The sequence below is a fragment of the Poromitra crassiceps genome (assembly GCF_964638095.1).
Source record: "Poromitra crassiceps genome assembly, chromosome: 20".
NCBI classification, from domain to species: domain Eukaryota; kingdom Metazoa; phylum Chordata; class Actinopteri; order Beryciformes; family Melamphaidae; genus Poromitra; species Poromitra crassiceps.
In genome coordinates, this window is record NC_139637.1 from 1631242 (window position 1) to 1647906 (window position 16665).

The 16665-nt window shown below is 42.4% G+C and overlaps 2 protein-coding genes across 2 annotated transcripts in view; both read right to left on the bottom strand.

The window, feature by feature from the left end:
• Positions 1-3275, bottom strand: part of LOC310794637 (protein NDRG3-like) — a 52961-nt gene extending 49686 nt beyond the window's left edge. Inside the window, exon 1 of the mRNA XM_083656627.1 lies at positions 3137-3275. The gene's annotated coding sequence lies outside the window, so the exon portion shown is untranslated. The remainder of the gene's footprint in view (positions 1-3136) is intronic.
• A 3900-nt stretch (positions 3276-7175) lies between these two features.
• LOC310794484 (PHD finger protein 20-like) overlaps positions 7176-16665 on the bottom strand; it is a gene marked incomplete at its 3' end in the record, with an annotated part of 40932 nt that continues 31442 nt past the window's right edge. Inside the window, exons 16-19 of the mRNA XM_083656466.1 lie at positions 15677-15908; positions 13870-14131; positions 11941-12050; positions 7176-7379 (exon numbers count right to left, since the gene is read on the bottom strand). Of these exons, the coding sequence (XP_083512592.1) occupies positions 7176-7379; positions 11941-12050; positions 13870-14131; positions 15677-15908 (808 nt within the window). The remainder of the gene's footprint in view (positions 7380-11940; positions 12051-13869; positions 14132-15676; positions 15909-16665) is intronic.

The window sequence follows — 16665 nt, forward strand, 5'->3', positions numbered from 1 at the left end:
AGTCTATATGTCTGCCTGTCTGTCTCACTGTCAGTCTATATGTCTGCCTGTCTGTCTCACTGTCAGTCTATATGTCTGCCTGTCTGTCTCACTGCCAGTCTATATGGCTGTCTGTCTCACTGCCAGTCTATATGTCTGCCTGTCTGTCTCACTGTCAGTCTATATGTCTGCCTGTCTGTCTCACTGTCAGTCTATATGTCTGCCTGTCTGTCTCACTGTCAGTCTATATGTCTGCCTGTCTCACTGCCAGTCTATATGTCTGCCTGTCTGTCTCACTGCCAGTCTATATGTCTCACTGCCAGTCTATATGTCTGCCTGTCTGTCTCACTGCCAGTCTATATGTCTGCCTGTCTGTCTCACTGCCAGTCTATATGTATGTATGTCTGTCTCACTGCCAGTCTATATGTCTGCCTGTCTGTCTCACTGTCAGTCTATATGTATGCCTGTCTGTCTCACTGTCAGTCTATATGTCTGCCTGTCTGTCTCACTGCCAGTCTATATGTCTGCCTGTCTGTCTCACTGTCAGTCTATATGTCTGCCTGTCTGTCTCACTGTCAGTCTATATGTCTGCCTGTCTGTCTCACTGTCAGTCTATATGTCTGCCTGTCTGTCTCACTGTCAGTCTATATGTCTGCCTGTCTGTCTCACTGTCAGTCTATATGTCTGCCTGTCTGTCTCACTGCCAGTCTATATGTCTCACTGCCAGTCTATATGTCTGCCTGTCTGTCTCACTGCCAGTCTATATGTCTACCTGTCTGTCTCACTGTCGGTCTATATGTCTGCCTGTCTGTCTCACTGTCAGTCTATATGTCTGCCTGTCTGTCTCACTGCCAGTCTATATGTCTGCCTGTCTGTCTCACTGTCAGTCTATATGTCTGCCTGTCTGTCTCACTGTCAGTCTATATGTCTGCCTGTCTGTCTCACTGTCAGTCTATATGTCTGCCTGTCTGTCTCACTGCCAGTCTATATGTCTCACTGCCAGTCTATATGTCTGCCTGTCTGTCTCACTGCCAGTCTATATGTCTACCTGTCTGTCTCACTGTCGGTCTATATGTCTGCCTGTCTGTCTCACTGTCAGTCTATATGTCTGCCTGTCTGTCTCACTGCCAGTCTATATGTCTGCCTGTCTGTCTCACTGTCAGTCTATATGTCTGCCTGTCTGTCTCACTGTCAGTCTATATGCCTGCCTGTCTGTCTCACTGTCAGTCTATATGTCTGCCTGTCTGTCTCACTGCCAGTCTATATGTCTCACTGCCAGTCTATATGTCTGCCTGTCTGTCTACCTGTCTGTCTCACTGTCGGTCTATATGTCTGCCTGTCTGTCTCACTGTCAGTCTATATGTCTGCCTGTCTGTCTCACTGCCAGTCTATATGTCTGCCTGTCTGTCTCACTGTCAGTCTATATGTCTGCCTGTCTGTCTCACTGTCAGTCTATATGCCTGCCTGTCTGTCTCACTGTCAGTCTATATGCCTGCCTGTCTGTCTCACTGTCAGTCTATATGTCTGCCTGTCTGTCTCACTGTCAGTCTATATGTCTGCCTGTCTGTCTCACTGTCAGTCTATATGCCTGCCTGTCTGTCTCACTGTCAGTCTATATGCCTGCCTGTCTGTCTCACTGCCAGTCTATGTCTGCCTGCCTGTCTGTCTGTCAGATTTATGACATCACTGATGATGTCACAGTGGGATTTATGACATCACTGATGATGTCAGTGGGATTTATGACATCACTGGGATTTATGACATCACTGATGATGTCACAGTGGGATTTATGACATCACAGTGGGACAATCACAGTGCGACAGAGAAACAGAGAAAACAGAGCCCCAGCTCCCAATTATATACTGATGATGATGATGACAACAGGCCGTGAAACTGCAAAAAGCTGTGAAATAGGTAATCTGGCATGACAACATTTCTACAAACAAAAAATATCAATTACTGTGTGGCAGCACCCGTGCTCCAGATTGCTGACGCCTGGTCTAACCCGTCATCAACAGTCATTAATCTGACATTAGCATTTGGCAGCTGTCTATTCAGTGTGTGTGTGTGTGTGTGTGTGTGTGTGTGTGTGTGTGTGTGTGTTTCAGAAGTGATTCGACCTAACTAGCTGCCGGCCATCTGGCTCCCGCCCAAACAACAGCTAATTAACTGGCTAATTAACAACCAGAGCCAAACATAGGCAGAGCCGGGCCAGGCTAGTTTCCAGTAGCAGCCCTGTTAGCTCCACAGTTCTGCTCCATGGACCATGGCAATGGCTAAGGAACTGGTTTCCATCTCATTACAGACCATGGCATGGTGCTAGTATGGATGACAGCGAGAGACAGGGGGGGGAAATCAATCCATCTATCAAACACTACTGTTTTGACATATAAAGTTATTATATCGAATCTATTGAGGAAAAACTGAGAATGAACGCTAGTTACATCTTGGATTTCCATTGTGATGAATTGAGTGTATTAACATGACACGTGATTTTCTGTGAGCCTCATCTGCTATCTCTATCTCTGCTGCCGTCCACCCACACTGCCAGGCACAGAGCACACACACACACACACACACACACACACACACACACACACACACAGGAACAGAGGAGTCTCCACAGATTAGCGTTACCGAATTAACTAGCCTCATGTTAAAACAGCTTGTGTTGTTACTGTAGGATGTCACACACACACACACACACACACACACACACACACACACACACACACACACACACACTATGTAACCTAATACTGTAAAGCCCATATGAAGCCTGTGATAAGGGGCTATACGAATGGCAACACACACACACGCAAGCAAGCACGCGCACACACACACTCACTCGTGGCTAAATATATTCCTTCGCCCGCCACCTAAGCTAAGATAGATGAGAAAGAGAATGAGGGGGAAACAAATGTAACAACGAGTCTAATTGAACGCAATAACGTTACTTCCCGTTATAGCCAGGTTACCGTTACCATGACAATTAGCCAGCCAACGTTAGCTCACTTTAGCATAGCTAATTAGCCGACTAGCATTAGCTAACAGTAACCAACAGGCAAGCTAGCCAAGCCAAACCGTATTGGTTTGGCCATAGGGCTGGCTAGCCTGTTGGCTAATGGCTACTCGGTTATTTTTCTACGTTACTCACCGTTGGCCGCTATAGCTCCTGAGCGAGGTCAACTAACTCAAGTTTAATTTAACTCGTTGGTTAGTCTCTGAGAGGCTGGCTAACTGGTTAACGTTAACTAGCGCTGGTCGGGGGATCAGCTGTGCAAGGCTCTTGTTGGTTGTCTGTCTGCTCTGGCTAACCTCGCGTCACCAGGCTCTTCTCGGCTCTGGCAGCATGCGGAGGGGGCGGGGCGTCTCGTGTGCGTAAACAACACAACAGCCAGCAGGTGGTCACGACCACTGACACGAGCATGAGGAGGTGGTCGCTGGTTCAAAACCCAGGGCAAAGATCAGAGGGGGGAGAGATCAGAGATGATGTATGGAAACGTCTCTATAGATCACAAGTGCATTTCTAGACCTCGTGTTTGTTGTGTCATGTGATATCATAGCAGTAGATATTATGTCAGTGGTTCTCAATGCAGGGTCCGGTGACCACCAGGGCCCTTTAGTCCAGTAAAAATGTCACTTGACCTCACACTAATTGCAACAAAACCAAACTCAACTGATTTTGTATCCTCAATATGTCCTCAATGAAGGAAAAAAAGTGTTAAGGAAATGTATGAAGGGAAATTTTTGAAAATGACCCATATGATGCTACCAAAAACGTTTTTTTATTTATTTTTTAACATTTATTTTTATTTTTATTATTTTTATTTTCTCCTTGAAGCAAAAAACACATACAGGATATAAGTGATGAGATGTATGGCACATAAAAAAAAAAAAAAAAGGCTTCCATAGGCTTCCATAGGCTACCATCATATTTAGGTCATTTTCAAAACTTTCCCTTCATACATTTCCTTAACACTTTTTTTCCTTCATTGAGGACATATTGAGGATACCTTTAAACTCTAAGCAGCTCATTTTTCGCTTTGTCATTATAGTTGCCTGCTGAGTTGCTTTGGTCCACACCTTTTTGTGCGTTCCCATATTGAGGATACAAAATCAGTTGAGTTTGGTTTTGTTGCAATTAGTGTGAGGTTGACCCACATATTTGCGTAAAATGCCTGGACTACTTGAGGGTTCCAGGGGGTCCCCAGCAAACTGATCCAGCCATGCTAGCCAGCCAATTAGAAAATGTAGAAGAATGACTGTAGCCTACTGATCAGAGTGTCTCTGTTACCTCTCTACCTGCAATACAGATAGATCATGGGATTATAAATCATATCTATCGATAGAAATATTCTCAGATTTGGGTCTAAGAAGAGACAGAATCATCAAATTGGGGTCTGTGGCTCTAATGTGGACTAAAGGGGTCCATAATATGATGAAAAAGGGTGAGAATCACTACTGGAGGCCTACGTGATATTGTGCAACTGTGATTATAGGCCTATACTGTATATTGTAAAGCAAGTTATGTAAGTAAGTCATGTATAAAATAAGTTATTGTGATTGGCTGATTGATTGATTGATATTTTTATTTGAGTGTCATGCACCTTAAGGTGCCCAGCCCCATATGGTCTTACAGACACTTTCTAATATTTACAATAGCCAAGATGGCCACACGACAAATCATAATATACCTTTGTACAGAATCAAGAAAAGAAAATGCATTTCAACAAAACATTCACTTTCAAAGACATACAGTTATACTGGGTACAATGTTCCCTGTCTTAGTCGCCAGGCATTTTCTATAAGTCTGCCTAAAACAAAAATGTCAACATGACCTTCAGACAACCAAAACAGATCAGGATTCTTCAACTGGATTTTTTCAAATAAAGGATAAAGGATTCCTCAAATCGCAGCACATGGGACAATGAAACACAAAGTGAAATTCATCCTCCACAACACCAAGATCACAGAAAACACACAAAACGCATCTCTTCAGGAATACATTTATATCTACCTACCTCAATTGCCAGTGGTATTGTAAAGATGTATGTGCTTCTTCTATTCTTATTTTAGTCTATACAAGACATTAGATAGTGGTGGTCTTCACATAGACAGGCTACAGTAGTTAGTTATATGTAATTAAACTAGTAGTTTATAGACTTGTTTTCATTCAATAGTTGTGCTAGGGAACAGTTTGTCAGTTATTGTACTAGCACACACTGCAACATGAAGTAAGCTGGGGGAAATTTAGGATGTTTACGGTATGTTGTCAAGTTGAAACAGTCTGTATTTTGCAATCAATTAATTTAAATTGTGTTTTCAGCAGTCTGGTACTTTAGGTTAGTCTCTCTTATAGGAATAGGAAATAACTGGTGGCTTGTCAAACTTTCATCCATGTTCAGGCATTCATGGCAGCTGTGTATATATTATGTGTGTGTATGTACCGGTATATATTTATACAAACACTATATATATATGTCAACTTCTAACTTAAACTGTGTGTTTGCTGGCATAATCTCAGTATTTGTTATTATTGTACATACGGTATGTTATGTGTAGGCTTAGTTGGCTGCTAAAAGTGGATAAACTCTGGAATCCTGCAGCTAATTATTATTAAAGTGGTCAAACTTTGTGGCTTGACACAGAGGCCAACTAACTCCAGTAGAAAAGTGTTATTCAGTTGAAACAGAATAGTAAAAACTCACTAACTGCAGTAGAAAAAGGTTTATTCAGTTGAAACAGAATAGTAAAAACTCACTAACTGCAGTAGAAAAAGGTTTATTCAGTTGAAACAGAATAGTAAAAACTCACTAACTGCAGTAGAAAAAGGTTTATTCAGTTGAAACAGAATAGTAAAAACTCACTAACTGCAGTAGAAAAAGGTTTATTCAGTTGAAACAGAATAGTAAAAACTCACTAACTCCAGTAGAAAAAGGTTTATTCAGTTGAAACAGAATAGTAAAAACATGTTCATTACATGCAGAGCAGGTGCAGGACCTGGGTGTTCACTTCCACATCAGTCAATTCAGAAACTGTAACTCAGCTGCCTCAGGTATTTATGTTTTTGACAATATGACAACATTCGATATTTGAATTCAGCCAGAAAGAAAATCTACTTCCTCTCTCTTTCCTGGCAACCCAGCCAGGTTTCTAAATAACAGCGACATCACATCCTGTTTTTTGGCGATTCAATCTGATACATGTTACATTTGAACTGACCGAAGCCCTGATAAGACTCAAACGCTGCTAAAGAGAAAATAACTATTCATCGGAGTAGAAAAAGACAAAGAAATATACTCAATAGAAAAAGTAAATGGAATTTTGAGATAAATGAGCTATGATGGACTGTACCACAGGGGGACTGTACCACGGGGGGAGGGCTATGATGGACTGTACCACAGGGGGAGGGCCACTGTAACACACACACAGCCATAAGGCACTGGCCTGTGAACACACAGCAGGACCATCTGCCTGCTGGACCCGAGCTCAAACACAAAGACACGTGAAAACATGAACACACAAACACATTGTCGCTGTCAGGGGAAAACCTTGCACCTACATCATATCACTTTTTTTTTATTAACCGCCCCCCTATTTTCAGGTGACTTGAGATTTTGTGTTTATGTATTTAATCCAATGGGGTTTCATTGTTTTGTCTCGATTATTCTTGTTGCATCCGATCACCTTCTCAGCACAGCGGATGGTGCGCTGCAGTCTGTTGAAGTCCTTGAGAGTGGCAGCAGCGTGCCAGACGGTGGTGGAGGTGGTGAGGAGGATGGACTCAAACGATGGAGGTGTAGAAGTGCACTAGCCTGGGTAAAGCCAGCCTTCAACGTGACGTCACAGGCTATGCCTGTAGCATAAGTCTTCGTGACTGATGGCAAATAGAGGTCACGTGGAGGCTGGGTTTACCCAGGCTAGGAGTGCACACTTTGAACTTCTTCAGCTGCTGCACAAAGTATATCCTCTGTTGTGCCTTCTTGGTGAGAGCTCTCTGATGTTCAGCTCCTGGCTGATGCTGGTTCCCAGGAAGTGGAAGGACTCCACAGGGTTGACTGGGGAGTCACCCGGGGTGATGGATGGGGGATGGTGGGACTGTGATCCTCCTGTAATTCCACAATACAGTAATCTCCATTGTCTTTTGAGCATTTACCATCGGGTTGTTTTGACTGCACCAAGTCACCAGATGGTTAGATGGTTGACCTGTGCCTGTACTCAGACTCCTCTCCGTCTGAAATGAGCCCTATGAACTTCAGGAGCTTGATGGACTTGGCGGCTGTAGGTGCAGCTGTTGTCTTTTTCAGGGGGGAGATTATGGTTGATGTTTTGAAGCAGGCTGGTAGGTGGCAGGTCTCCAGTGAGGTGTTGGAAATGTTGGTGAACACTGGGGCCAGCTGGTCAGCACAGTGTTTTAGGGCAGAGTGGACACATACAACCAAAGACGCTGGCGGAGTTTCCTTGACCCACAGAGGTCATCCTACATTTAGTGTCCTTGACCCACAGAGGTCATCCTACATTTTAGCTTGAAAATATGAAACTCACCAAACTGGAGTTACAAGGTTTTCACATGACATCACTCACACTATAGTCCAGGCATTTTACGCAAATATGTGGGTCAACCTCACAATAATTGCAACAAAACCAAACTCAACTGATTTTGTATCCTCAATATGTCCTCAATGAAGGAACAAAAGTGTTAAGGAAATGTATGAAGGGAAAGTTTTGAAAATTACCTAAATATGATGGTAGCCTATGGAAGCCTTTTTTTTTTTAATGTGCCATAAATCTCATCACTTATATACTGTATGTGTTTTTTGCTTCAAGGAGAAAAAAAAAAAAAAAAAAAAAAAAATGTTAAAAAATAAATAAATAAACGTTTTTGGTAGCATCATATGGGTCATTTTCAAAACTTTCCCTTCATACATTTCCTTAACACTTTTTTTCCTTCATTGAGGACATATTGAGGATACAAAATCAGTTGAGTTTGGTTTTGTTGCAATTAGTGTGAGGTCAAGTGACATTTTTACTGGACTACTATATCACTATCTGATTCTGGCCTGAACGCTTCTCCAATCTGCTGCTCACACCATTTCATTTGATTTAGTCATCTTCCACTTCCAAACTCAACACACTCTAAACCTGAAGATTATGGCTGGGATCCAAGGTGATGTGTGCTGATAGCCGGCTTAACACCTAACAAAAATGATAGTTTAAGAAACAGTAGGTTTACAACTTTATCAAGTGTGCAGATATGCGTTTTCAATCTGAAAAACAAAACTTCTCCAGACAATTTGTGAAAATATTTCAAGCTTTGGACTTTATGAAATTATATATTTTTTCATACATTTTAGACTTTCCAGAGCTGCATAAGAACCTGAAAACAGCAGAAAATGAATATAGCAGAAGAATTTAAGTAATTTAGTAATATAGTCCCATTGGGGTTTTAACAAGTTTGATATTCATTGTGATACAGAGCTGAACATCACTCTCTCACCACCCTAAATCAGCATCAAACCAAGTAAGTAGAATATTAGTCTTTAGCTATTAAAAGAAACAATAAATGACATTGCAATGTGGGTGATTAATATTCCAAAAGTAGGCTATATTTGAAACACGGGCAAAAAACAGGTTTAACAGTCCAACAAATCACCTGACTGCCCCACAAACTTGAAAGATAAAAACATGTATTGTACCCATTATTATCACATTTCAGCAAGTACATGTATTATGGCTTAAGACCTAATTAATATAAATGCTGTAACTTTACATGAGTAAAAACCACTGACAAACTGTTTTAATTAAGAAACACGCTCCTGGCTAAAATTCCAGTTTTCACCAAGCTACTATGTATAAAAGCATAGACCAGAACAGCGCCGCGTCATCAAGCGTTTACGGGGGAAACCCACCATAGGAAAAGACTGTACAAGTAGCCGAAAACATTTAAAACTATTTAAAACTAGGGATGCACGATATATCGGCATTCATATCGGTATCGGCCGATGTAAGTTACTTTTTAACACATCGGCATCGGTCCGATGTTGCAATGTTAATATCGGTTATCGGTAACAGCCAAAATTTTTACATCGAGAGTAAACAATGCGGTAAATCTATGATTTATGGGCTTTTCCAATTTTTGGGGAAATAAACAAATATATATATTTTTCCAAATGCACAGTGTTTACATGTGTTTTTCAGGATGTACACAATTTGATTATCATACAAATGTGGTTGTATACAGATCATATCGACATCTGTAAATATCGGTTATCGGCCATAAGAGCAATGTTAATATCGCTTATCGGTATCGGCCAAAATTTCCATATCGGTGCGTCCCTATTTAAAACAGTTGAATTTGATTATAGATATGCCAAAGAGTTGTGGCGTTGTTGGTTTCAATAACAATAAATAAAAAACCCGGATCTGCGATGTTTTTTTTAAATAGAGTAGGGGTGACACACCGTCAATGTGGACGATGCATGTAACCTGGTGGAAACCCACCAGTGGGCTGGATACAGCGTTCATATAAGGTAAGCACTATTGTCGGTATGTATCTTGCGCATTCTATGGCCGGCCGAGTTGAAATATATTGTCATGTCATGGTGTCTTTGGGTCATTTATAAACAAAATGAATCCTGTTCTTTTTCTATAGATTTTGTTTGTACTGCTATTTTTACATTGAAGTCAACGGCGAGTGGCTTGTGTTTCCCATCTAAAAGGAGCACGGACTTGGTGTTTTACAAAGTACCCGGATGTGCCGGTCTGGTCTATTGGTGTCTGTGTTTAGAATGTCAGGATTTTGGCACAAAATGTCACTATGACGGGTCTGTACAACAGATCCAAAATGACTGTTTGGACGGCTTCAGTTTCTGTTCAAGCTGCAAAGTCAGAACTCCTCAAAATATTCACTGAGAATGTTGATTATCGACTGAACCCTAAAGGAGAACACCGGTGTCCTCTAGAGTTACAGCCCATTCACCTCTGTCCGTCTAGTTTACATTGCTCCATACCATTTTGCAAGGCATGCCAAAAGTAATTTACTTTTTGTCTTTTTACATTTACTAGCTTGAGACATTTTAGTGTGAAACGTGGCTTGACCGGCTCACACGAGGCCTTGTGCCAAACTTTATACAGTACATACAGTATAAAAAATAAGACGTGAATTTCAAAGATAAAGCCGTTTTTGACTTTGCAGCTCTCCGTTTCTGGATTCAGGAGTCGGGTACCACAGCAACAAAATGTGCCAAAATGAAAACAAATCACAATATTTGATGAAAAACAAGTTCTACCGACACTGTATGATCTTAAAACACATCATAGTTCATCAAGTAGATTCAAAAATGAACTTTTCTACTCAAATACATCTCCAGCTAAATCCAGTTTTCTTATATGACAACAAATAGCCTAAAAGGGAACATTGAAGAGACGTAAAAAGATGTTCTTTAGCTTCAACAGGAACTTGTCAGATTAAGGAAAGAAAAAACGAAATGTCTTTTCAACTAATTGAAAACTGCCCATTGGCTTCAACGAGGAATGCCAACAACGTTACTCTTCATGGACCAAGAAAAAGAAAATCCATAAAAATAAACATTTAAAAAAAAGCTGTACAGGTATTTCTTTTTCTTTCTGAAAATACAGCAGGAGCTTTGTAGAACATTGTAGAAAAAAGCTATAAACATTGATATAAATCTAGATTTTCTTTAATAAACCTGTAATAATTCTCTTTTCTAAGACCTGATGGTATTCAGATACCAAGGAAACGTCACAAAGAAAACAACGTACTGAGGTCCAGACTGCGGTTGGGCTTACTTCACAGTTTGATGGCACTCGTACCTCTAACTCCTCTATACCTCCACACTTTGTACTAAGTGCCAAATTCAAGATTAGAATCTTCACTCCCCTGATCAGTGTGGTTATATTTATTTATATATATATATATATATATATATATATATATATATATATATATATATATATATATATATAATTAAAGTCTGTGCTTTATTGAAAAATATTTAAACCAAGTATTACTGTGAAAATGTTACTATTAATTATAAATCTATAAATGTGCTCGAGCTGTAAATCCAAAAATCCTCTTCTTGTAACTGATCTTGGATGACTTACAGTACTGTGTAAACTTTTATGGCTACTATTGTGTTAGTCCCACTGAGAGCGTCCAGTAGCTCCAACTACTGTATACCATATCGAAATAAAATTATCATTAAATCCACTTTCCAAACAGCTTTGTATCATTACAATGTGGGTAGTCTATGCAGGTGAACAATGTTTATCTTCCCTCTGTATGTCACCTGCACCGAGAGCTCCCTGTTCATCAACTGGCAGAAGCTCCACCACACCTGGTATGACTCGTTACCTGACTCGTTACCTGGTATGACTCGTTAAGGCTCTCCATCCATGCCGGCATCCAAAAATGATGACTAAGTACAATCTGTAGCTCGAATAGCATCATGTCACTAGTTCACGGAAGTGCATTCGATCCTGAAGCTGCGCCCCAGAGACAGAGAGAACATTAAAAAAAATACAGTTGTTTTTCACACTGTATTTCAGATAGAGATATGGTTGAAAAGTGGCAAATCTTCCCTTTAATTTGGTCTCTCTGTCACCACCATAAATACACCATGGTACCATGGGACTGACCAGAATCTGGTCAGTTTGGGGAATGTTTTAGTAGCTGGGAGGGGTTTAATAATCTCAAGATTAGATTATGTATTAAAGCATACATTTGCAAATGTTTGACCTATATATAATCCCTGTAGTCCTTGGACTCACAGACAATATTGGCTCCAGAGTGTGTAGCCTCTAGGTGCTAACATGAGTCGCTGCGTTCCAGCGTGCTGGTCCCATGCTAGCCCACACAGGGCTCCTTTTGGCCAGCGGTGACTATGAGGTGAAAGGATCGGGGGTCAGAGGTCAGTGGCAGACTGACAGGTGCCTCACGACGCCCAGGTCACGCAGTAGCCGTTTGATTCGCTGTTTGAGCTGTGGGAGGCGGGACAGAGGGTCAGGAGGCTCCAGTTCCCCAGAGTGATCCAACCAGGACTCTAACACTGGAGCGAGGAGGAGAGGGAGAGAGAGAGAAAGAGAGGGAGAGAGAGAGAGAAAGGGAGGGAGAGAGAGAGAGAGAGAAACATAGATTTAGTTGACTGTGTGTGTCTGTGCATGCGTGCGTGCATGCGTGTTCTCAAACTTTTTCATGTCAAGGACCCCTAAATAGACACAAATGAAGCCACGGACCCCCATTTGACAAGATCTTGTCCCAGGGTACCCCATCTGATAAGATTTTTGCCTTTAGATGTTTTATTATGAGAAAGTGTATGAAACCCATGACCAAAAGAGTCAAACATTCTTGCTACATTGTGTTTCTTATGGATGGAAATATTTTGAAAATAAATTATTCCCCCTTTTGCTGGGGACCGTCTTGGAATCCCCTCAAGGAGCCCTGGGGGGCCCCGGGCCCCACTTTGAGAACCTCTGCACTACCCCGTCCGTCTTATACACAAAAGATATACAATTTTTCATGCATACAGTGTGGTACATGTCAGCATATGTATGTGTGTGTGTGTGTGTGTGTGTGTATGTTAGGGCATTCACCGACTAGTCGACTAGTAAAACCACTAGTCGACACTGTGCTTAGTAGTCGACTAGTCGTCATTCTTGGTTTTCCCTCTTTCCACAGTGCAGTGTTAATAATGCAGTACAGCAGATATGCCACCGGGGGCACTGCCGGTACCTTGCGACCATTCGAAGAACGAGTGCAACAATAACAAACTTCACAATTCAAATGACTTTCTTTTCGTTTTTATTTTAGTAATACTCAATAGCATAAACCATTACCGTCCCCCGCGCATTGCATGCATGTGAGTTTGAGTAACAACAAAGTGATATCCATTCGCCTAGCCGATTGTCACATTTGCCCATGTACACTGTAGGTAATTTAGAGGCACCAGTATTTCATAATCAGTTTAAAAGTTCCGTGTTTGGATTTAATTTTAACGTTATACATTATAGGCTACTTCGGCTATGGGCGGAGGGCAGATATGCGGTCGCTATGACGACCAGGTGTGGGCGGAGGCGAGTAAACTTGCTATGGAAACAGAGTCTATATCAAGTAGAGCCGAGTAAGACCAGATCGAGTAGAGCTGTACTGTGCTGTTATATGTGGCGGAAATGAGCCATATGTGGACAGCAGCCCAGGCTAGGTTGCTAACTAACGTTAATTTCGGAAAACCTCTCCTCACGCCCCAAAGCAGGACTACACAGCCAGGATAGCAGCATGGCAGACCTTCAAGTGTAAGTGGAGTTCTTTTTAACCATGCTTTATTAAATGACTAGCTGTCATTACTTAAGTAACGTTATCCCATTTGTTTGTGAATAATGCGTCATTTTTTTTAGCTGGGTTTCACTCTTAATTTGAAGGCCGAAAAGGGAAATGGTGTGATAGTAAATTGAATTGACACTGGTCTGTCAATTCTATCATTTCACAGGTACCATTTCCCTTTTTCTACTTCAAATTAAAAGTGGAAAAACAACGAAACGTTAGCGTGTGAAGCCTCGGCCTATCTGGATTATAAAAGTATAACGTTAGAGAAAACAGCCATCAGCCATGCCGTTTTATACTCATTTATTGCCAAATGCTTTGGGAATCAAGCTTGGTCAGAAAAGGTCTACTACATTAGCTAGTTATGCCTGCATCTCAATAGCCCTGCTGCCTGGTTGTATTTGAAACCTTTTGATGTGAGTTGAGCGTTTTTATTGCGGGAAGAAAAAAACTCAGACTAGTCGACTACCTTTAGGGACGACTAGTCGACTAGTAAAATTCACTAGTCATGAATGCCCTAGTGTGTGTGTGTGTTATGTGTCTCTCACCATCCAGTTCGCTCTCTATCAGGTCCATTCTGGCTGAGATCTGGTTGTGAAGCGATTCGATGTGCTGCAGAAGATTCAGCTTGCACTCCACCACAGAGCCTGGGGAGGGTGCGGGGTGCGTGAGAGTGTCAGCCTCAGAGCCTGGGGAGGGTGCAGGGTGTGTGTGAGTGTCAGCCTCAGAGCCTGGGGAGCGTGCGGGGTGCGTGAGAGTGTGAGTGTCAGCCTCAGTCGGTCTCTTGTCGACGTCTTCAGGCTCTGCTCCCTGGAGAAGACAACAGAGTTAAAGCCCCATTCTGGAGTTTTCCTATTTGGGGAAACTGCGCCCCCACCTAATGCTACACTCCCCTAGCTCAATCAGGTTCATCATGTCTTCTTAGTTCAAAACGCTTCTGAGGAAGACTGCAGATGTCAGTCGAAACTGTCAAGGTAAAAAAACATCTACTACACATTTGTCTGTTTAAAAGAAACAAAAACTATCGCTACACTTCCCTGTTTGTACGTTCAGATATCAGCCTTATTTGACACTTTCTGCTTGTACTCTGTACTTTGCTTACCTTGCTGCAGTGTTTATAACTGGTTCACTGGAGAGAAGGAAAAAAAAAGCTCTAAATATCCAGAATGTTCTGGTCTCAGCTTGTTTCAGTGAGAAAAGTAGCTAAATGCGCCGCTAATCAAGCTAGCAAGCTTAACTTCCTATACGTACTTCATCACAATAAAACCATCCTGTTAGTTTGTCAGCAGAAAACTTTTCATTTGAAGGAGCTATGCAGAAAATAGAGTTAAAAGTTCCAGGCAACTTGACACTGTTAAGCCGTTGCGGGAGGCGGACACCAAACACCCATAGTGCAGGAAGAGGCCTTCGGAGGGCGGTGTGGGAATGACAGAGCCGCTATTCTTCATATTCGAAGTCACTGTACCATTAAAATGATTAAAAAGCTAAAAAAGTGACATAATGGGGCTTTAAAGGGGGACTTAACCCCCCCCAGATTTCTGGCAAAACGGCATTCTGCGTGATTTGAAAACAAAACAAAAACAATGAAAGACGTAGAAGAGTGTCTCCTCTTGTCTCACTATACTCTTTTGACCGGAAAGATAAACCGGAAACGGTGCCATGACACCTTTCCCTGCATAGAGGACAAAAGTGATATCAGGACAAGGAGGCTCTCTGAGGCACGATCCAACAGCTCAGTGGCCTTGTGGTCTGAGTGTCCGCCCTGAGACTGGGAGGTCGTGAGTTCGATCCCCGGCCGAGTCATATCAAAGACTATAAAAATGGGACCCATTGCCTCCCTGCTTGGCACTCAGCATCAAAGGGTTGGAATTGGGGGGTTAGATCACCATGTGATTCCCGAGCGCGGCGCTGCTGCTGCTCACCGCTCCCCCAGGGGATGGGTCAAATGCGGAGAACAAATTTCACACATTGTGTGACAATCAGTGGGACTTTACCTTTACCAACTACGTTAACGTGGAGCATTGGGGTAAATACAATATTCCTGGAATGCGAGTTTAACGAACCAGTTACATGTCCTCTTCTATTCTACATCAAATTAAGACATTACCGTTTGTTTTATTTTGTATGTTACATACTTATTGGGCAAGTTAGTTAGTTTATGGGCTAGGAATTCTGCCAGGGTACAAGGGACTATAGGTGGCCATCTTGCCTGCAGAGTTTTCAAATCAAGTAGAATACCGTTTTGCCAGAAATCTGGGGGGTTTAGTCCCCCTTTAAGTGCTTGGTATCAATCAACAACCCTGTCCATGCATTGAGACACAGGCAGAGTGATGACTCAGCTGGTCACGGTTGTACCTGGTCCAGGGTGAGTCCATCAGTCTGCGTGTCCACCTCTCTCTCCCCTGCTTTCTGCCACGACACCCTGGGCTTCTGGTAGCAGTGCTCGCTGCTGACGTAGCACACGGGAGAAAAACCATCCGCCCTATCGGGAGCCTCTGCGCTCTGATTGGCCGCAACGACCGTTGGCTCCTCCTCCTCCTGTCTCCATGGCAACCGCCACAGCTGCAGGTCAGGGTGCGAGGGAGATCTGGGCCGACAGACAAACTGAGTGTATGATAATGAACAGGCTGTGTGCACGTCTGGCTCTACTTTCACTTCAGTGGTTCTGAGGTGAGATCAACTCCAGCACAGAAGGTGTTGCAGTTTAAGAAGAGATACTATCTGGATATTAAGTTAAGGAACTGCAATTGCAAATGTTATTGTTTTCTGACAGGCTGTGCACAATAAGGCCAGAAGATGAATTTTCAAAATGCCATTTCCAGACTTCCTCTGTAGATTTTTCAGACCATATTTGACATCAGAGTACAAATAGCTAAATGTTTATTATGTAAATAAATGGTTTTAAAATCCAACTGTTAACATGTTTCAATTCTGCTGTCTGTTGGCGTTCGCTAAAGGTGCGTTCACACCGACCTATTAAAGTTTTTCGCTGGCATCGAGTTTACATACAAAGTCAATGCAAACGAGCGATTGAGCGTATATTCGCCCAGGAGAAAAATCGCTGGGCGTCCGAGCAACAGAGACAGAGCGATAGGGCGAAAATTCGCTCCTCGCCCGAGATGAAATATCCCAACTCGAGCGAAATTTTGCTGGCAACAGTCGCTCGCTGCTCAACGCTGATTGGCTGCCGTGTGAGTCAAGGATCACACTGGCTTGGAACAAACCGCTGGCTTATTAGTGTGGCAACAAAAACCGCATTGACAGGCTGACAGCTGACATGAAGTGAAGTCTGTACTACCGGTATAGATACACAAGCTCACGTTAGGAGCACGCTGATAGGCTTA